Raw genomic sequence first — 24041 nt, 5'->3', positions numbered from 1 at the left:
TTATATTCTGCAGTTCTGTTTCACTGACTCACACTGCAATAGGTAGCTCGGGAAAAATATCCTGCTGGTAAGAGAAGGCGATCGGATTAAAAATAGCTCGCTTTTTTTTGTTCCGTCACTAATTCCTTTGGTATACACACAATAAATTTCTAAGAAGCTTGAGGTTTAACACTCATCTTTATGCATAATTGAAAGATCCTTTTTCATTTTAGCAGTTTATATGTATCTTTTGTTGCTATTGATCGAAATTTAAGTAATATCAAAAATAGCATGAGGTGCTTTAGAATATTAAAATATTTTTATAATGTTGTATACTGCTGTGAATAGTGAAAATTGTTATTGTAATTAGAGAAAAACGAATATATTTGACTATCAAACATAATATATATATTTTTTAAATAATTATCCATTAGAAGGTCGTCGCGAGCAGTAATGAGAAAATGTTCCATATAAGTAAGCACGTTTTTGATTTTCCTGTGGATCAATAATAGTGTTGTGTTACTTAACTTTTGCATATTCAATCATGGGATATTGAGTAGAAAATTTATTCTTTAATTACTCCTAATAGAACAGTGAAAAACCATTGTAATATGCAGATTTTTTTTCACTGACTCAAGCTGTCAACTCAATAAAAATACCATTGCTGACAAGAGAATGGAGTTAAAAATATTTTTTTTTATGCTCTCGCTTCTACTTTCCCAGATGCAAATACAGTAAATTTTAAATAAGCTTAGTGTTGCGACTTATCTCTGTACATATTTGCAAAATCAATATATATTTATATAATTTAAATGTTTTTTTTCTCTCATTTGCATCTCGTGTTTTCTCGGACTAAAATTTTAGTAATACTTTCTTCCTTTTCACAGGATGGGTCTTAGCTTTTCTCAGAATTCTATTCTGTGCCATCCTGTTCTTGGATAAGGTTTTCCAATTCGACACCTCAGTAGTTTTCAAGTATCTCTCTAGGTATTCATTCCACGTAATTTTTGGTCTCCCTCTTTATTGGGTACCAAATGTTTTAGCCATAAAGATCTCTTTAGAAGCTCGATTGTTATTCAGTCTTATTAGAAATGTAGTACCTTGCTAAAATACAATGTATGAACATTCCATGTCTCGAAGCGCATTGTCTTTAAATCTTTTCCAAGTCGTTTTTCATAAGACTGCTGGATATTTATTTCTTTTGATTTCGTAACAAGAAAAGAAGAAAGTTGTTCCGTGGTAGAATTGTTAGCCCTACTCCTAACTCTCAACCTGGAGGACCAGTTCCCTGATATAATTCCTAGGAACAGAGTGTCTGGCTATGTCCTCATTCACTGGGTACCCATTTTATTCACCTCTTAACACATGCGTCGGCTATATTGTGACTCTTCTATCACATCCAGTCACTACACGGATCTAATTAATATCACAAGTAGATATTTTAGAAGAGATGTGTCTCAAACTATGCGTGGCAATCTTCTAAGTCAAGAGTCAATACTTCGTGGGATACGAAGATATCTTGCTTTTTTACAAAAATTTGCCAAAATGTCATGTAGTCTTAAAATGTCATCAAGTTGCATATTAGAAATATATTTTTTTATAAAATTATATTTTATAATAAATAATGATTTTTTTTCACAAAAGTGGTCCTTTGGCCCATTAAAATTCTTTCGGAAAGAACATTTAACATGCTTCTCTGAAAAAGTTCAATACTCTAAGAATGAAGCGATTGCTATAAATTTAGTTTAAAAGTTTTGAAGCCCTAGTTCTAGAATATCGCAATTCAATATTTCCCGAATAGTAAATAGTCAAAAATAATATGGTTAACTTGGAAAAAAAATAACATCTTTTTCTTCTTGAGATGAAATCGCTTTTATTTATTCAATTTTTAAATGATGACTAATAAGTCACTGGAAGGCTATCTAGAGTAGCGGAATGGGTATTTTCCATACATGTAAACATGTTTTTGATTTCCCAAGTGGTTTTATAATAGTGTTGAACGGCTGCACCATCAATGAGAGGATATATTCCTTGTATGAGATTCCCACATGAGGCGCTCCTCATAGATAATACATTAATTGGGTTCAATTTTGGTGAAACAAAAAGTTAATATCTATCTGTTTCTAAGTTTAAGGTTTTCAACCTTGACACACGATTCTCTACCCCCTATTATCCGAAAAACACAAAATATTTTAAACTTCTTTTTATGCGTTTTTCCCCTTTTGATAACTTATCTTCAAATGTTAACTTTGCAGAAAAAAGAATTAAATTACAGCTTCAAACTAAAAAAAAAAGTTTGGCACATTTTGGGTTCAAAAGCAAATCTGTAAATAGAAAATCTTGATTGAGATATAGATTTCCAAAAATTCATAAATTTCCTAAAAGTATTCAAAAATGTTAATTTTCAAAAGCTTTTTTTAAAAAATTATGTTAAACCAACATGTTTAGAAAAAACCTCATACTGGCATTAAAAATTATTCATTGTGCAAAGAGAGGGTTTGAAACCGCAGCTTAATAATATTAACGCTCCGTCTTAAAGCAACGATAGGCCTATTTTGGAAGGACCTAATTTTGAAGTGTGGTAATATAACAAGGACGACGCCTAAGCTGACACCCCTGTCAAAATTTCAGTCCCACACCAGCCCGACGGATTTAGTGTGCTCCAGATCCGCTTATTCAACGACCTTTCTGTGGAAGGCCTGGAAAACCTGGAACCCTGGTCTCGAAGACGAATTCTTACCACCAGGTTCAAAGCGACTCTTTAAAAACATAGCTACCTCATATTAATAATGTGTAAGAATTGCAAGCTTTTTCATATATCAAACTGATGATTTTCTGATGATTTTATTGTACTAAATGCTATTTTGCATGGTTTATGATTTTCGGTGTCCATTTATTTGGGTCTTTCGCACCATTTCGCAAAGCGTAATGGCTTTTTCTTTGCCATCAAGTGGGAGTATATTTTTTATTCATATTATGTATTCTGAATTTCAAACGAACTCATTATTTTCTCCAAAACAATTTATTAATCATTTCCATTCTTAGTTTCTTTCCTCAAAGCAAATTAGTGATATATATTAATAATTGTGGAAAAATGATCAATACTTTTGCGAAATTATTAAGTCTTATTATAGAATTCTACAGATAAATTACGTAGATCTAAAACGAGATTGATGCTGCTGAATTCTTTTTTCCAAAACTGAATATGAAAAAAATTACCGTTTCTGAACTTCTATTCACTATCACGAATTCCGAACAGAACACATGTACTACAACGATGATCAGGTTTAAAGATGGTTATTTGAAGATTTCCAAGCAGAAAGAAATTATTACAGATTCATATATTATGATCAATTATATTTCAGAAATGTATTTCTGGATTTCTAAACAATTAGGTACATGCAGCAATAATTGGAGACGTGGAATCTTTAAATATATGCAATTGCAATTCTAATAATTCTTCTTCTACTGTAAACAATGAGAACTATTCAGTAGTAAGCAAAGGCTTGGAATCTTGATCGATTAAAAGCCTTCAAATCCTACACAAAGAGGACCATACAAATGAAAATCATGGCTTGGAATTCCGAGCAATAAGGAATATATACAATAATGTTGTATTAATAATGTATAATAGTAAAACATTGATTTTGAATCCTTAACAATAAGGAACATAAATAACATCCAAGGTTTTACAGCTTCGAAACTTGAACAAAATAAAAAATACAATATATTATGGCTCGGAATTCAAAAAAAAAAAAAAAAAAAAAAAAAATGAGAACGATACAACAGCGAACAACAATTTAGGATCCTAAATAATGAAGAAGAAAGTAGTAAATGTAATTATGTTTTGTATGAAATTTAATCAAATTCTTTTTTATTATCATTATCAAAATTTTATAATAAATAAAGTAGCACATTAAAGTAGCATATAATAAATAAAGTAGCTTTTTAACAAAGATAATTTCTTTTATACAATTGAAGGGTTGAAAAAACAGCAAAAATTCATACAGTGTCTAGTCTAGTATCTCTTTCTTTATATAATACATTAACGTACGTGGCATTGAAATCGGTCCTATTAATTATTATCAAATAGCAACAATCAAATGTAAAGAAGTCATTATATGAACGTTTCAGATGACTTCATTGAACAATTTTATCTCTATACTTAATTCAACGTTTCTATTAGCTAATTAATGGGGCTGCAAAAATTTATCAGAAATGCTAAAGGAGAATTTGTCGTATCACCAAAACCTCCGTTCAGTGAAAAAAAAAAAATGATAATAAAATGAAGATTTTAACATGAAACAGAAAGTTTAATCTTAAAATTTTTCTTAACCCTTAACTGGGGAGGTGAAATTTTAGGACTTAACTGGGGAGATGCGGTCTACGAGACCGCATTTCATTTACACTCAAATTAAAATTTATAATGATTGCATTAGTATGAAAAACTGCCAATATATTTTGAAGATATTTTTCTTGATATATAGATATGTTTTAGAAATTTACTAAAATATATTATCATTGAAAAAAATAAATGCGTTGGAACATACATTTTCTTCTCAAATTACATGTTACAATAAATAATATTCTTGAAAAAGCATATTACTTTTTACTTTTTAAATCATATTTATTTTAACAGTATTTGAAGGTATATAGAAGACAATATAATGTAAATTTTAACAATTATATGAAAAATTTAAAAAAATGACAATGGGTAAAATTGGCCCTTTTTTTTATCGGCTTGTGTGACTTTCATAGCACGGTTTTCTAGGGCATTTTAAATATACAGGTTAAGAACTAGTATAAAAATCAACCTATAAATTTTGTATATATATTTCTTGGCATATTAATATATTTTATGAGTTTTTCAAAATACATTATCACTAGAAAAATTAATTATGTTTGAACATGCATATCAAAATCAGTTGAATGTGAACTTTCATCGAAAAACTCTTCTGTACAATTATATTTATCACTGAAATCACTTTCTGCTTCATTTAAAGGTGTCTGGAGCGCTGTTTCATAATAGGATCAGTAAACTGGATGATATTTAGGGGCCCAAGTTTTAGCGCCATCTGCTAAGCCTTGTTTATCACTGGGACACTAACAGGGAGATGCGGTCTTAGAGACCGCGCTCGAAGAAATAACTGAATTATTTAAAAAAAAAAACATTTGCTGAAATGGGTAAAAAAAGTGCATGTGTATTCAAGGTCATAAAACAGGAAGCTACAGGGTCAATCCATTCAATTGAGCTAAAAATAGAATAGGGGTGACAGAAAATACATCGCTAGCGGTCTGACAGACCACACGTCCCCAGTTAAGGGTTAATGTCGCCAGATAGGTAATCAATATGACCTTCATTGTTAAAGTATAAAATCTGTTAGTTCATACAGTAAAATATTTCATGAAATAAATAGAAATTCTATAAAATAACTGATCAATCATGATCAGCTATTTCATGGAATAACTAGGGATTAAATAAATACTTAATACATTTTAATGATACCATATACACATTTTAATTTATCCGAGTTATAATTTATAATAGATTGAGTCCATTTAATTCACGTATTTTAATATTATTAAATAAAAAGGTGAAATATTGATAAATTATTAGTAGTTTAACATCCAGGAAAAATAATATTATGGACAAACAAGGCGATCGTCAAAGACGGTTAGCTGATATATTAAATTCGTCAAATTGAAGAAAAAAAACACACAAATAAATAATAAAACCCCTAAAGATTTTAAGGAAAAAGAAAGGAAAAAAATCTCCAGATGCTGCAAATCAGAATCTCTAAAACTGATTAATAGCTTTAAAGAAGGGGAAAAAAGTATCCAAAAACATTAAAAAAAGAAAGAGAGCCCAAATCGTTTTGCATTTTTCAGCAAACTTTTTCCCCTTCCTTATTGGATGAGTGTAGTTAAAATCTCATTTATTATTAATTGAGGATCGATTTCAATTTTTCTCGAAGGACAGAGGACACGTTTTCCTTCACCAAATTACCTCTCACAGATTCATCCATCAAACCATGAATACATCTAGGAGTGGTCATTAATCAAATACATTGTCTCTCTTTCCTTATTAACATATAAGGATAAAAAGGTCCTCGCTTAAGGACTCCTTAATTGACCCAAAAGTCGGAGAATTTGATTACTAAATATTTATTTTCGTAATTGTTATCAAAGTGTGTTATGGTACTTTAGTGATACTCTATTATTCCTCGTAATTCATTATATATAATATGTCACAACGGTGCTATAAAGTTAACAACTCCTTTTGACCGACAGGGGGAAATATCGGGTGTTCCCCTTTGAATTGATGGAAAGCCCCAGTATGGTTGATTTTTGGTCACAAATTGATGGTATTTCCATGTATATTTCCCTTGTACTGTTGTATGCCTTCCTCATGTATATTTTTAACATATAGTTGTTTGCATTTCCAGTGTATATTTCCCACATATGGTTGTATGCATTTCCCATATATGGTTTGTATGTATTTCCCATGTATATCTTCAATACATTTTCCTTCACCAAATTATCTCCCACAGATTCTCCATAATTAGGAATAGGCCATTAATCAAATAAGTTGTCTGCAATATGTTGCTTAAGGATTCCTTAACTGACCCAAACGTTGGAACACTTGATTACTAAATATTTATTTTCGCAGTTGTTATCAAAATGTGTTATGACACCTTAGTGGTGCTCTATTACTCCATTATATAGGTACAATATCACAAAACGGGGTTAACAACTTCTGACCGACAGGAGCAAAATATGGGAAGTGTGTACCTCTTTGAATTGATGGTAAGCCCCTGTATGGTTGATGTTTGGTTACAAATTGATGGTATTCTCCTATATATTTCCCATGTATGGTTGTTGTCTTCTATTGATAATTTTGGAAAATGGGATATTCAGAAAAAAATTATACTTCATAAGATTTAAAAAAATATTAAAGCTCATTTTTCTTCCAATTTTTCAATATTTTAAATAATTTATTTTCTATTAAATACATGATAATTTGCTCATAAATGGACATAATATTTCTTTAAGCGGGGTACAGCAATAAATAACTAGCGAGAGGGGTCTCCCGAAAACTTTCTCGCATACTCTCTAATAAAGACGTTATCCCAGTGAATATCTTGCATGGTATTGACGTACAATAACTAGGAAATATTAACTTTTGCGTGAATTTAGCGCCTTGACTGAATCTACAATGAGATCTTTGGTGGGTATTTTAGCGATTAAACACTGGCATGCAGTCAAAAGTATCCATAAATCGAATTTGTATTTCAGATGCATTTTACCCGATCGATTGAAACAAAATTTGACATAAAACAACACTTAAAGTCGCAAAATCACATACTGAATTTGATATATTTAAATAATTGTGTTTTTGAGCTACGCGTTTATTTGTATCTGAAAGTACAGATCAGCAGATGGTCAACATCTTGTTGGATTTTGCTCAAAATATGATAGATATCTACAGAATAGAAATTAAAATTACGTACCGAATTTTATCCATGAAGCCTTCTTCGGTTTATAATTATCGTGTTAACTTATATTCGAACAGACAGACAGACGGATTTCCTCTAAACGTATTTTGTTCAAAATTTGATAGAAATCTAAAAATGGGGTTTTTAGCCTGTGTACCAAACTTCATCATTCTAGCTCAAAGAGTTTTTGAGTTATCTATGTACAGACAGACAGATAGACAGGCATTTTCCAAAAATGTGTTTTTCGAACTTAGGGAGGTCTAAAACGTGTAGATTTGTTATAATCTCGAGTTCGAATTTTTTGACGATTCCTATACTTTCTCTGTTGTTGTTGTTGTTTCTGATGGCACTTGCCAAGGACAAGTCCGGTGATTCGAAGTCAGAGATTTTAAGCCGGGAGGGAGCGTCTCCTGTTTTTTAGTAGAGCCAACTAGGGCCAAGAGTATGATTTTGCTACTCACGCCTGACATTCGCTTTCACAGTCCCTTTTTACAGGGGGGCACATTCACGCATCTCACAGATAGAACCGACGAAGAACAACCATACCCAAACCGGGACTCGAACCCAGGATGCCTAGATCTCGGAGAAGACGTGCTATCCTTATGCCAATACGCCGGCATACTTTCTCTATATTTCGTATACGATAAAGTAAAAATTGCTTGAATGTATCACGCGTGCTAAAATATTCCGTATACGTAGACGAGGTTTTGTTTATTTTCACAGCTTAAAGAGAAAATAAAAGCATTTTGTCGGATTTTGAATTTTATTTTCAATTTTATATAGATTCAAAATTATTTTTTAAAAAATCGCACTCTTTTAGCAAATTTTATTTTTCAGTTGTCACTCTAGATATATACTCGCAAAGAGGCAGCAATAATTTTAAAAAAAAGAAAAAAAATCCTATGGATATGGATAAATTTAACAAAATTTCAAGATTCAAGTTTTTGATAAAATACTACTTCTTCCTTATATTGACTTCATATACTAGAAAAATAAAATCCCAGCTTATATTCCATAGCAAAAGTATGGCTATCAGGAGAAATTGAAATTTCAGTTAACTATTAAATCTGTCTTTTCAAAATGAAATGCGATTTATGATATTGCTTACAGCTAGCTGAAAAGAAGAAGATTAACCCTAAGCTTGAAACGACGTGTACATGGCATCGAATTACTAAATTTTTAATATTTAAATCTTCAATTAAAAGAATGAAGTAATTTAAAATGCCTAAATCATTTCGAAACTCACTGAAAATAACAATAAATGTCAAAAATAGGCTATGTCGTCTCATTTAGAAATTGAGAAAATTTATAGGCCAAACGTTTAAGCAAATTTATGATGTGTGATTAATAAACTATAGTTAGAAAATAAGAGTAACAGAAAAATCAAAGTAAATTATCAAATTAAATAAAATGGTGGCAAACATTCGAAACAATATTAAAGGGATAGTTTAATAATTCCTAAATCATAATGAAGTTTGATTTCATTCAGATTGATTTGACTTTTCATTCATATCAAAATTTTTGCATCTCAAATATTTATATATGTACTAACTGGATCCCGGTGCGTAGCTGCCACAGAATAAATAATTTTGGAAATATTGTTTGATATTTAACCCTTTAAAGGGCCATTTTTTTCTAGTCATATTATGTTAAAATATTTTTAGGCTTGAAATTAGAATAAGAAAAGGGATTCATTTAGCTTATTAGATAAATTTAATTTGATTCATTAATTAATTTGGTTAATTAATAATTAAGTATCAAATCAAGACACATCATTTAGTGTAAAATAATAAGCATCTAAGTTTCTGTCTTTCTAAAGAAATTTGTCAGAACTTATGCCAACCTACATAAATTCATACAAAGATTGATAAATTAGGAGGGAAGCATACTTCCCACGGCCCTAGAAAGGGTTAAAATAGCTGTCTTGTTTAATTAGGATGATAGAAGGAATATTTTCTTATCGGCAATGAATATATTCATTAAAATTTAATGATATATAACGAAAAATACAAATAATATTCTATTTTTTTACTTTATTATTCAAGTGCTTTAGGGTAGAAAATATTTTTTTTTATTTTTTCATCTTCAGCAAAAACAAATAAATTTCTTGGCTGTCCGACTCATAAGCATCCAGCATACAACTGGCCATGTAGAATACATGTATTTTCTAGGTTTAATTCGCTCATTTGAAGCGATTGATCCTGCGCCTTGGCGATGATTATCGAGAATGGAAGTCGAATGGGGTCGTTTGAAATTAAAAAGAATGCCGGTGTGAATAATGGGAATGCGTGGAATGAGCACATCTTCTCCAATCGACATTCCTTTCAGAATAGTTGCTTCGATTCTTGCTGCATATTGGCATTCTGATCTGATGCGCGTGACTAGGTAGCATATAACCGTTCTCTTTTGATCCTTGCCGCATTTTGATCTGAGATTCTGAATTTCAATTCATAATCGCTCTGCTTTATTTCTCGCTCATCGTTCCTCGTTTGCGAAGTTGGAATGAGCTTATTTCTACGTTCTGCATTGGTGATGATGATGTCGTGTCCGCGTTAACACGGAAATAGAGTGCAGTAGCTTCTGAGGGTAAAGACCCCTGAGCACCCGAGGGCAGAAGTCTGATTTCTAGCTCATATGAAAATGAAATTCAAACATTCGCTTGCACAACCCCTTTTTACAAGGGGGGGGGCACATTCACGCACCTCACAGATAGAACACAGATGAAGAGCAACTATGCCCGAACCAGGATTCGAACACCCGTGACGCCCAGATCACACGGAAGATGCTCTACCCCTATGCAACGACGCTGGCATTCTGCATTGGTAGATTTATTAAGTGACGAATGTTTGGAAACATATTTTTTTTTTTTTTTGTCGAAGCAATTCTTTTTTATATATTAGATATGATAACTGTACTATGCATACACCCTTCGCACAGGTGCAAGCAATAAATGGACCAAATTTCATCGCAATCGATTGAACGGTACGGCAGTGTATAAGATACGAACAAACAAAAATTCATATTTATATATTAGATATGAATATGATAACTACTATGTCTATAATCTTCGCTTAGGTGCAAGCAATAAATTAACCAATTTTCATCGCAATCGGTTAAATGGTACGGCAGCGAATAAGGTACGAACAAACAAAAATGTATTTTTATATATCAGATATAAACATATTTATATTATAAATTTATATTTTATATGCTACTCATTTTTATATAAACAAATATTTATATTATATATTTGAATAAGCAATTTTGCTTTCACCTCACTAAGCATAAATATGATTCATTCATGAATTAGCTATAAATGCTACTAATTTTATCCTTATATTTTGAAACAATTTTATGAAAATTTCAGTAAGGGATTTCCACATGATATGAGTGCTTTATATGAAACAACATTTGTTAAAAATTCCATTTATTTCAATTTTATGAGTTTGAACCACAAAATTTCTTAGAAAAATCATTTGCTAAACAGGGAATAACGTATTAACGAAGAAAAGAAAAATGTTATATACCAGCAATCTGCTTGTAGAGAGCAGCACGGTTTTTCTTTTCCGAAATTATGTAAACTGTGCATAAAATATGTTTCAAGAAAACTAAATGAATTTATTTCATTGGAAACCTTTTTAACAAAGTTTCAAAGTTTGAGAAATGCGGAGCACTTGTTAATTCTTATATATTTACCATTAAAATGAAATGAGATATACATGTAATCTCATGTACATGTAATGAGATAAAAATGTAAGCAAATTCTCTTTTTTTCAATTAAACTTTAATTATATTCAAACATGTCAGATAGTTCTATTTCAAAGAAAAAAATTACCACTTACTTGCCAAAAGTATCATAATAATTCTGCAATCGGAAAACACCAACTATACACTTTCTTTACGACTCATTTTAACTTTCAAACAACAGCAAACTTTGCAGAATAACATCATGAAATTCAATCTTTCGTGCATAATTTACTACCATTTCCAAAGCCACACAAGCGCCAAAACAATTACACAAAAATTCGCCAAATTCGATGATTCGGCGTCCAGAATCATTAACACTCGCAGACGGAGAATGAAAAATAAAAAGTTCGAAAATCTGTAACAGTTACGCTTTACACATAAAAGTAGTAAAAGAACTGGAGCAATAAAGTCTTAATTTGATTGGCTCAAAAAATGACCCCCCATTCCAACAGAGACCATAAAAAGAGAATAAAATCGCAAGAGGTGTTCTGGCTTGAGATTTTTCTGCCCCGGATGTTAGATTTCTCACTTGGAAACGGAATGTTAGCTAAAGACGGTAATTTGGATTCTTCGTAATTTTCAGGTCTTGGTGTTAATAAGCCGGTAGCTAGATAATCTATTTATTTTACGGCTTCAGAACTTAACAGAGTTATGAGTGTGAAAAATTTCCCGGCTGATTGCTTGGAGGGGTTTCCGGCTTTTTTTGATTCAATGAAATATCTTGCGTTTTTGTTTTTCTGTTCGTTCTTTTTTATGTTGACGTTGATGAACTGTATAAAATCCTATACAAAGAGAAAAATGAAAATTAATTAACAGAATTCTTTAAACAAACTATTATGACGTTCAATTGGAGTGTAGATTTATTGTACAATATTGTATTAAAATAGATAAATAATTAAATAGTTTTTGGTTATCACATTTTAAAAAATCATCATCAATCATTAGGCTTTGTATTATTACTTCCATAATCTTTTATGACGACCCAATGATACAAAATACAATATTATGTTTTCTCACTTTTTTACGACACTTTTTGATGGACCATTCAGGTTTCTTATGTTCACAATGTATTAAAGTCGTTTATGAAAGTTCCTGCTTTTACCTGTTTGAACTATGCCAGACGATTCGGGCGAAAAAAAAACCTGAAGTAAAATGCCGTCGCAGCCAATCAGAAGCGCTTCGAGAAAGTAATTTGAAGAGCGAGATGAATATAGTTTCAGTAAAGTTTATGAATTTGAAATATCGTTTGTTTTCTGTTATCTTTACTCAAATTCAATGGAAATAGAAGATATCTCTATTAATTATAAAGGTGAATGTTATGTGTGTCTGTGATGACGCTGTACATGCTAGACTGTATGATCTATATTAATCAAACTTGGCTCATATTATATACTTAGGATAATAGTAATGTGGATCTTAAAGCAATATTTCTGAAATTTCAATTAGAATTTTTATTAAATAAGAAATAGTAATGTATAGAAGAATAGTAATGTGATCTGAAGATAGTAATATGCATCTTAAAGCAATATTTCTGAAATTTTAAATAGAATTTACTTAATTACAAAAGAGTAATGCTTAGAAGAATAGTAATGAGATATGAGAATAGCAATGAGCAACTTGAAGCAATACTTCTGAAATTTTAAATAGAATTTTTATTAAATACGAAATTGTAATGTATAAAAGAAAAGCAACGTATAGAAGAATAGTAATGGGATTTGAAGGTAGTAATGTGCATTTTAAAGAAGTATTTCTGAAATTTTAATTAATTTTTTTATTAAATTCAAAATAGTAACGTATAGAAGAAAAATAACGTGATGTGAGAATAGTAAAGTGCATCTCGAAGCAATATTTCTGAAATTTTAATTAGAATTTTAATTAAATACAAAATAGTAATGTATGGAAGAATAGTAATGTGATGTGAGAATAGTAATACGCATCTTGGAGCAATATTTCTGAAATTTTAATTAAATACAAAATAGTAATGTATGGAAGAATAGTAATGTGATGTGAGAATAGTAATACGCATCTTGGAGCAATATTTCTGAAATTTTTATTAAATACGAAATAGTAGTGTGTAGTAGAATAGTAATGTGATTTGAAAATAGTAATGCGCATTTTGAAGCAATATTTCAGAATTATTAATTAGAATTTGAATTAAATACGAAATAGTAATGTATAGAAGAATAGTAATGTGATGTGAGAATAGTAATGCGCATCTTGAAGCAATATTACTGAAAATTTAATTGGAATTTTCGTTAAATATGAAATAGTAATGTGATGTGAGAATAGGAATGTGCATCTTGAAGAAATATTTCTGAAATTTAAATTAGAATTTTCATTAAATATGAAATAGTAATATGATATGAGAATAGCAATGTGTATCTTGAAACAGTATTTGAAATTTTAATTAAATACAAAATAATAATGTAAATTAGAATAGTAATGTGCACCATGAAGCAATATTTCTGAAATTTTAATAAAATACGAAATAGTAATGTATGGAAGAATTTTAATATGATGTGAGAATAATAATGCGCAATGTGACGCAATACTTTTGAAATTTTAGTTAGAATTTGAACTAAACACGGAATTATTACAGCAAAAATTAATTTTTGTATCATCTTAAAATTTCAAAACTGCTTAGTTCAATTATATCATTTTTTATCCAATAATGTTTTTTTCATTTTTAATTAATATTTAGAAAATAATTGTAGGCATAATTTACATTATATTTTATTGTTGAAGTAAAACTCAAATCATTTTCATTGTTGCTTACTTTTCTTTCATCCTGTTTTTTTTCCATTGTTGTTAATCAAGCTATGAATTTCGACTTATTTTTCCATGCTGAGTAAATTTCAATATAAAGTAAGGTGTCCATTTTTAAACTCTTTTTGTTACTCTTTTCTATGATATATTTGCATGTTTAAAGATATAGGCAGAAATTTAGAGAAATGCATCGCACATTGATTCTGATCCTTGCTGTCTTCAATTTTTGAGAGATATTGCAAAATAACACATGGACATAATTCCCCAGCCTTAATAACTGGAACGGTTTAGCCAATTATTTTAGCTATTTTGAAAACATAGATAACCAACGAGAATGCTCCATATCTATTGTGAAAATTTAAAATAATATTTTAGGTAAATTGAGTTTGAGCTAAAGCTGTTGAAAATTATTTTATTAAGAAAATTATGAATAGCAAATTATGCATACAAAACTCAAATGAAAATAAAAACTATCAGTATTCCAGGCGAACAAGCTGGTCGCAGATAGCGACAAATATAAGTTAAAATAAAGTATAAAAATTCTGAGAATAAGAATGATTATTTGTAGCCAATTTTCTTTTCTTCTGAAATTTAGCTTTTTTTTGTGGCATTTTACTCTATATTTTTAAATGTCTTAAGCATCGAGATTTAATTTACTTATAAACAATGTTTTTTATAAAGAATTTTGTAAACTTAGAATTAAAATAGTGTGAGATTATTGCTCAAGGGTTATTTGATCAAAATTTAATATGAACAGTTTAGCACAAAGACATCTATCAAAATATGTGTCATTTATCCTGAAAAAAGTAATGAAAATATATAGACTATTAAGCCAGAGAGAAAGTTCGTACATTTATACCCTTTCCTTCCCCCAAAAAAATGGTTTATATATTTGTAGAATTACTGAAATTAAATTCTTAAGTTAGCCGAAGTGAGGCTAAGTTGTATGATTCATCTAGGATAACTGTGAATGCAAGAAAAAATAAGTATGAAGGTATTATGGGTAAAACCTATGAAGTATGATGTCACAACATCTATCGTATTTCATTTTTTTCTAAACTTAAAACAAACAATTTCTTTTTGTATAAGCTAAATATACTATGACAGATGTCGTAAAAAATTTCTGGGAAAATAGATAGCAATAGAAAAATATCGATAATAATATTTTGCATTAAAACAGATTTATTTTAATACCAATTATTAATAGTTTTTGGAAATTTATTACTTTCTCATTTATAGGAAACAACATACGATAATTTTTCACTCAATCAAAAATTATTCTAGGTTTTAGTTTAGGAATGAGACTGAATAAATTAAAATACTAGAAATCAATTCCTTTGCTTTTAATTTGTATAGTTTCTAAGGGAAAGTTAAAGGAGATTCGAGTCTCTAGTCCGAAACATCGCAGCATGATAATGCTTTAACCAATGTTTGCTTATCTTAAATCATTTTTTTCTAATTTTCAAGTTATAGAGAAAAAAACTTAACATTTTGATTAATTTGATTTCATATCTCATTATTTTTTTTAAAAATGCGTGAACCTACCATTCCAAAGGTAACTAGATACAAAGTTTAGAAACTTTAAGTCTAACGATCTGTTCTGTAGAACAATATTTTGAACTATTTTTTTATCACGTATGTCACATGATGCAATTTTCATACGGTATTACAGGGTATGAACATTATATATTAAAATGTTTCACTTTAAAATTTGCACAAAGCAAAAAAAATTATAAAGCTCGAATGCTCCTGAATGTAAAGTTAAATTAAATATGAAACATATTTTCATTTTTGAATATGTTTTGCAGTGTTTAATATTTAGATAACTTGTTAGAAAGAAATAAAATGAAAATTTTTACTTAAATTATATCTAAACTTAATTTTAAATCTCATTTCCACAGATAATCTTGCACAGAAGGATTCAATTAAATTTTGTTTTTCGGACATTTCTACCACCATATTTACTTGCTACTACTGCAATCAGAAGAGTAAAAGACTCGAAATCGAGCAGATGTAATCCAGGTAAAAATATTATCTGGTACAGATTTAACCTTTAGATAAGATGAAGTTATATGTTCTATGCGGGTTGGACTTTAGATATGAGATCTGTTCGAAACAGTCTCTTATTTATTTTGATAAAACTATGTAACTTATAATTTTACGAGATTAAAAGAATAATTTTAGAACAGATTCAATTCCGATTTTGGAATACTTTAAAACTCATTTGCAATTTTAATTAATAAATAAAAGTTATAATTTATATGTTTAAATTAATTTGATAAATCACAAAACCAATTCCTTAATTTCAGCCACTTATTCGTTTTCGTTCCATTTTTCCTTTGCCTTAAAATTCACGAACTCCAGATATGGAATTTTGGTCGTCGGTTTTATACTTCTTTGATTTTCGAAGGATCTAAAATCACTATTTTACAACAATTTCTTAGAGAAAAAAAGAATCACAGCAGAATCCTCCAGCCCCAGTTACTGTAATTATTTGCCAATTTTTGTTTCATGTGAAAGTTTATGATGTTTAGGTAAGTCATTAATAGTCAACTCCTCTCTCTAACCAACTTATAAAAGTAGTAATAAAGTGATTATAACGTATAATATAAAGCACTGATATAATGTTATATAAAGTATAATAATATAAAGTGCTTATATAAGTAATAATAAAGTGCTTATATAAATAATAATAAAGTGCTTATATAAGTAACAATAAAGTCCAATCGCACTTAAAATGCTTATCTAATCAATCAGAATGCTTTCCTTGGGAATTTGAATTTTTATAAGTATGATACTTGAGTTCTCGTTACGTAAAAGTAATCCTGATAGTTTATGCAGTAAAAGAATAAAAATTAATATAAATGATGTCTAAAACGATAAAATAAATAATATCTAATACAAATGATAGTTTTTCACTTAAGTGCAAGCGCTGAAATTTAGATAAAATTATTAATTGATTAACATCAGGAATTATTAAAGATAAAATATCTAGTGAGATATTTTAACATACAAATTTTATTATACAACAATATATGCTGCCATTTTAATCATTATAATTTGATTCATATAATTTCAATGTCAGCGAAACAACCCATTGTTTTTACTACTTCGGATTTTGACCGAGAAAACGATTACAAATAATGGAAATTTCTTCCGAATAAAGAAGGAAAAAAACTCAATTATTCTAAAGTTTCTCATTATAATTTAATAATTGTAATTTAAAATTAAACTAAATATTACATTTTAAAATTTCAGTACTTCTTTTGACTTGTAAAAGGTCTACAAATATTGCATTTTTTTCTTCAAAATAAGTAGTAACTCACAAAATTTACAAATGCGAGAAAACAATGTAAAATTAATCATAAAAATTTTCTATTATCTGTTGCTTAAAATTTACAAGAACATTTAAAATCACAAATCGGAACGGTTTAGAAACAGTTTCATAGGCTTAGCAATTTTTATTGAGCCATGAAAACTTTCAAATCTTTTACTTGCAAAAATTATTGTCAAACAGCCAACTCACTTAAAAAAAAAAAAAAAAAAAAAAAAAAAAAAAAAAAACTGCGGATCTTGCCAAGTAAAAAGGGTTAACAAGTGTAAAACTCGGCTATGCCAAATGCAACCAGTAGAAGTGAAAAATATTTCAGAAGAATATTTTATATATTTTTTCTTTTCTGTAATTGCTATTAGAAAAAAAAACACTAGATATTATTATTATTGTAAGACGAAAGAAAAGACAGAAATTATATTATTATTAAAAATGAATTTAGAATAATTTTATTTCTCACAGAAGGTATTCAAAACATATTTGATGATAATTTCTTAAGGAATGTTTTTTTTTTCGGGAATTCCTTTTTTGTACTGAAGATTTATATAATTTTAGAAAAAAATATTACAGATAATGTAATAAAAAGCACATAATATTTTTATATTAAAATAAAAAAAATTCCGCCGTATTGTTTCAGCATATCAAGCTTATTAATTCTTCGTGAATTAAATGATCGGAAATTTCTAACATCTTATATTGTTATATTGTTTTTTCAGTTGTTATTTAATCTAACAAAAAAAATATTTTCAATGGGATATTATACATACTCTAAGATAAAACCATTCGTTGAGAATTTTGAGTAATTGAATAATATAATCAAATACATAAAAATTATACACAGATTATATCCTTACAGTATTTTCTCTATTTATAGAAAGTTTTGTATTTTAACTGAAAATATATTTAAATTTTTTAAAAGAATTTATCAATGATGTTACAAAAAATTATCAAAAAATGTTTCATTTAAATTACAAAAATGCTTCAGAATCATTATTTCAACTTTATTGATATTTTGTGGCTTCAACGATTGCAAATTCTAAACTCGATTATTTGAAACATTTATTCTATTGACAGATAAAATAACACAATATTTTTTATTTATCATGATATTTCATATTATGCTCATTCTATGAAAATATTTCTTAAAACACTTCACCGAATTCAAAGACAGACGTTTAGAAAACCAGAATAATAAAGATACTATATTAAACAAACTAAAATATTCTGAATTCAATATCCGATTCGCATATAATTTAGCTATTCCTTCTTTTAGATTAAGGGCTTTCAAAGGAATAAAGAACTGAATAAATACATGTTTTCAATATAGAAATAGTCAGAAAAGCTTGGATAAAGTGAAAAAAAAAAAGGTGATAACTTTTTGTTATTAAAGGATAATGCTGGAACTTTCCCTTTTCTGTGAAATGGTTTTTTAAAATGGTAAAATAATTTTCACTGGAATAAGGAAATAATAGGATATTTATTCGGAAAATGAATTAAAACTACCTTTGTACTGAAATATTAGATTTAACAGAAGTGTAACTTATTATAAATCGAGTATTTTTGTTTCAAATTATTAAAATTTTAAATCATAAGAAGAAATGAAATATTGAAAAGATTGCGGAAGAATTTTTGAAACTGCGCATACCATATAAAATATTAATTGGATATAATATTTATTTTTCAACCTGAAACGCATATTAAGAAAATAAGCAAAGCAAAACAAACAAGGTATAATATGATTATTCATAATATTCATTAATAGAAACTTGATTGCAGTTAAAATTTTTTAATTAGAGTGACTAATTGTTACCATTATTTTAACATATGAAGAAAAGATGAACATTTTCCCTAAATGTATATGAATAGATGTAACATCAAAGTTTTTGGAAATAATTATCATTTCTTCATGCAGAATCGCAATTCCAATACAAGCAACAACAACAACAACAAACATTATTTCAAAATTATACCCAATCCACAATAGGATCAGCTCTAAATTATGTTAAATTTTCATTTGTATATGAGAAAATAAATTACGAACTGATAATAAAATTTCAAAAGTAAAGAAATAAATTCGAATCAGTATTTCCCCAGTAAGAATTCATGAATTTGAAAATAAGAAAATACAATTAAACAGGATGTTTTGTAATTCAATATTATATTGAATACCTGATTGTAACCTTTTAAAGCAATAAAAATCCAAGCTGAATTTAAATAAGAAAAGGAAAAACTGCTATTTGTAGTTTAATGAAGAAACTGCTAAATTTAAAGCGCTCTTTTTAATAAGGCTAAAATGATTTTAAAAGAATTATCGAAACATGTTGTGTACATTGAACCTTTTCGCCTTAGTCTTCAAATTAAAATATAGGTATTCAAACAAATATTTCTAAAACTGAAGCAGATTAAACCTCTGAAACATAAATAAACTATCTAATTTTACACAGATATAAATTCTGATACACTCACAAAACAACCTCAAATCACCATTAAGCACGAATCATCGCAAATCAAAACAGCACTTACTGGTAGTTGTAATCTTGCAGAAACTCTGGCGGTAGCTGAGTTTCGTTGGTGGATGTTCCCATTTGAGACCAAAAGCCCACAGTTGCCATTTTGGTCTTTCAAAGCTCTCTTGTTTTGAAAGATTTTCTCAGTCCTCCGGGACCTTTTCCGGACAGTTTAGCTCAGCTGCTCTTCCATTGATTAATTGGGAGTTCAGCCCAATCTTGACAATCTGATCTCCGAGGGAATTCGGGTAATTGAGTTTTCACAGAGCCTTCTGGGATCCTGGTGTAACTGGAGAGTTCCTTAAATCCCGGATTTTGCATTTACTTGGATGATGCATGGAAGTTGCTTTTCATTATATAAAAAGAGTGGTGAAGATCTCTGCATGGGTTTGAGATGTTTATCGATCTTTAATTGTAGTTTAAGACCGCTTCCTTTTACATAGGAATGTTATCAAAATTTAAGAACTGTAACAAATTAAATTTTTACATATAATTTTAATCATTGCTAATCACGTTTTCTTTCTTAATTTATTTCTAATATATTTTTTAAAAATTCATCCCTTTAAAATTTATTTACTTAAAATAAATTGTGCTTCTTAGAGTATCTATGAATATGTGTGTCGAAGTTTAAAAGGGAAGATAGTTTCCTATAAATCAGCCTATATATGAAGATATCTTATTGATTTGCAAAGGAATATATTCTGATATATAGGCAATGTTATCTACGAATTAAAGTTTGTATACAATTTTTTCTCTAATTAAAATTTTAAATTGTTTTTTAATCTATTTGATTTATTCAAGAGTGCTTACAGATTTTTTACTTGTTTCTATTTTTAGAAAGAAACACTGAAAATAATGCATTACATGCTTCGAACGTCGTGAGAATAAGAAAATTAAAATATTGGCGATATTAATTTCATTTTTGTAGCCAAATTTTAGCTACATCTATGAAATATAAAATTTCACATCATAGTAATTTCTACATTTTTCACTATTATTAAAATTCAGAATTAATTAACTTACAACAAAGCACAAATTTTAATTCTTAGTTTAAACTCACTTAAATATAATTTATTAATAAAAGATTAGCATAAATTTCATTAACTTGATATAAGTTAATCCATCTATTTATTAGCTTGATTAAATACTCAGCATTCACTCGAATAGCAAAATCATATCCATTGTTGTAATTTTTCAACTGATAAGCAAAAAACATCAAAGTATCCTTTTATTAGTTAGGGCACACTTTATAAATTCCTTATAAATGCTATGATAATTTTAATTCGGATTTTGATATCCATACAGGAGCATATGATGATGAAGAAAATAATATTTGGCGTAAATTCATAATAATTATAATGCTGAACCAATTAAAGAAAATTCATTGACCAGCATCTGATTAAAAAGCAAATATTTTCCAGCACCATGCATTTTATCCATAGTTAAAATGATCTCTGGCTATCACTTTTCTTTATTGGAATATGGATTATCCTTCTGATAGCAAAGTAGAGTTGAGTTGTAGTTAATTAATTATGTTTAATGTATATTCCTTTCTCAAACAGAATGAAATAGACGAGAATTTCCTCAATCGAAACTTGTTGGTGATTCTCATTTTGGATGATGATGCACTTTCTTTTTATTTATTTAAGTGTTGAAACTGGGTGCCTTGAACTTGAATGTATTAATCGCTTTTACAAAGCACTCACAGTCGAGGATAATAAATCACTTCCAACTTCAAATGCTGTAGAAAGTAAATTCCATTTAGTTGCGGTAGCAGCGTGGAAATCTGCCTTCCCATATCATCATTCCCTTACGGTCATGTGAATCGGGGCTTCCTCAAATATCACTACTCGGATTCCTGGACCCCCACTCTGCCGCCAGAGGTCGCAAACTTGTCACGTGCTTCGAGCGAAAGAATAAGAACAGTTCCGATTAACGGGAAACGCCGATAAAGGCGGGGAACGAAGAATGTCTTTTTTCTTTGCTGCTGTAGGGACCAAACGATAAAAACTGTGCTGCCATTTTCCCACTCGATTAACTCCACGGAGAAAACTTTTTCCTGCGGCACTGTCGGTTTTGGTTTGGCATCTGCTTCTGTTTTTCGCCCTGACGGAGAGCGTCGGAACTAAATCGAGAAACATCCATCCGCATTTTCCGTAGGGTAGAAACAGGTAGAATTTTTATTTACTAATCAAATTCTGGCTTTTGCTTCATAGAAACTTGTTATTTTTCCATTTAACATATATGTATGATGTTCATTAAGCAAATGAAATAAAAAAAAGTCGTTCTTTCGAAGATATTCGAAAATTTTTAAACAGGGGTGAGGGTTTCGCTTCGATTCGCCCGCGGCTTTCGGAATTTGGGAAAGCCTATCCACCACGTGACTCGGAGTATGACGTCAATGGGAAAAGAAGCAACTAGTGGCCAATTGCGATGCTGGATCAGAGCAGCATTAAGCGAATTGAACCTCTCCGGTGGGCAGAATTCTTAATGAATTATCGGGGTGGCTGAGACGTGCAGGAATTTAAGAGGGGCCCCTGACATTTAAGGGAAAGAGGTAGCACTAATCATTCGAGCAATTAAGGTCGATTCACAAGATTAAAAAGGACAGACAGAAGCTGCGAAAGGTTAGGGAATGGATAGGATAGAAGCTCGGAATATGGGAAAAGCTTTTTCAGTCATTACTTGAATGGGAAGTGCAGAAAAAAAAATTTTCTGGTTAATCTTTAAAAAAAAAACATTATCTAGAGTTTAATAAAATAAAATTATTAACAAAATACAAGAGCTAATCGTAAATGAATCTTTTAAATTTTATAATACTCTTTTGTTCAAATTATTTATGTGGAAAATTATTTTGGATTCAAGAATTTTTATCAGAACGAGTATGTAACCAAGGCTTAATATTCCCATTCTTGGCTACTAACAATCTTTTAAAAAGTACTTCATGGGAATTCAAAAGAAACTGGATAATTTATTAGAAAAAAAGGTCTGAGATAATCAGATGACCAGTTACTTTTATGTTCTAATGTTTATTAATTATCACGGAGAAAATATAAATGGATTCATTGATAATGAAATAAAAAAAAATGGCCAACCTTGGGATGTAGCGAAAAATTTTACTTCATGGGAGTTCATTAAAACTGAATAATTCCCTGGACAAAAAGGTCTGAGATAATCAGATGACCAGTTACTTTTATGTTCTAACATTTATTAATTATCACGAAGAAAATATGAATGGATTCATTCATAATCAATTAAAAAAATGGAGAACCTTTGGATGTAGCGAGGAATTATACTTCATGGGAGTTTATAAAAGCTGAATAATTCCCTGGGAAAAAAGTCTGAGATAATCGGATTACCAATTGCTTCCATATTCTAACGTTTATTAATTATAACGAAGAAATTATAAAATTGGTTCATTGATAATGAATTAAAAAAAATAGCGAACCTTGGGACTTTGCTCGGATTTAGAGTCCTTGGGAATTCATAAAAGCTGGATAATTCACACACACACACACACACACACACACACACACACACACACACACACACACACACACACACACACACACACACACACACACACACACACACACACACACACACACACACACACACACAAATAGTTGATATAATCAGATGGCCAGTTCTTTTTATATTCTAACGTTTATTTATTATCACGAAGAAAATATAAAATGGGTTTATTGATTATCAATTTTAAAAAAATGGCGAATCTTGGGATTTAGTGCGGAATTACTCTCACCTAACAAGAGAAAGGATCTCCCTTCATGAAACTAATGTTTTTGTTTCATTTTAAGAGTAATTAAATAAATAATTTTAAGTGTAACTGAAACTTAAGTGATAGGCTAGAAACTAAATTATTAAAGAAATGTAATATTTCTAAATGTTGATTTTAGCAATATTTTATTATTTTTATTGAAACACTACAATTGTATGCATAATAAATAATAAATGCAGTTGTGCGCAAATACTTTAAAATCTAAATTGAATCGTAATTAATTTCTTAATTTTTATTTTAAATTAACTCATATTAACTTCATTCTAAAATGTTCTCTTATTTCCTGATCTAATACCCACTTTTTATTTAATTAATTCCCCACACGCTCTAGAAAACTGATGACTTGCATTTCTCACACTCAGAGAGAAGAGATAAAATTCCCTAATGCTTACAACATTCTTTTAAGGGTACCAAAG

The 24041-nt window shown here is 29.3% G+C and overlaps 1 protein-coding gene across 2 annotated transcripts in view; it reads right to left on the bottom strand.

The window, feature by feature from the left end:
• The window catches only part of LOC129963968 (potassium voltage-gated channel protein Shaker-like), a 390523-nt gene that overhangs the window by 303088 nt on the left and 63394 nt on the right, over window positions 1-24041 (bottom strand). Inside the window, exon 1 of one of the 2 annotated variants that reach the window (XM_056078608.1) lies at window positions 19843-20253. The exons of the other annotated variant lie outside the window; for it this stretch is intronic. Within the exon in view, the coding sequence (XP_055934583.1) occupies window positions 19843-19931 (89 nt within the window). The 5' untranslated portion in view covers window positions 19932-20253. Of the gene's footprint in view, window positions 1-19842; window positions 20254-24041 lie in introns of those variants that run through there. 2 annotated transcript variants of the gene reach the window in all.

Source organism: Argiope bruennichi, chromosome 1 (genome assembly GCF_947563725.1).
Source record: "Argiope bruennichi chromosome 1, qqArgBrue1.1, whole genome shotgun sequence".
NCBI classification, from domain to species: Eukaryota; Metazoa; Arthropoda; class Arachnida; order Araneae; family Araneidae; genus Argiope; species Argiope bruennichi.
This window is presented reverse-complemented; position numbering and strand designations above follow the sequence as displayed.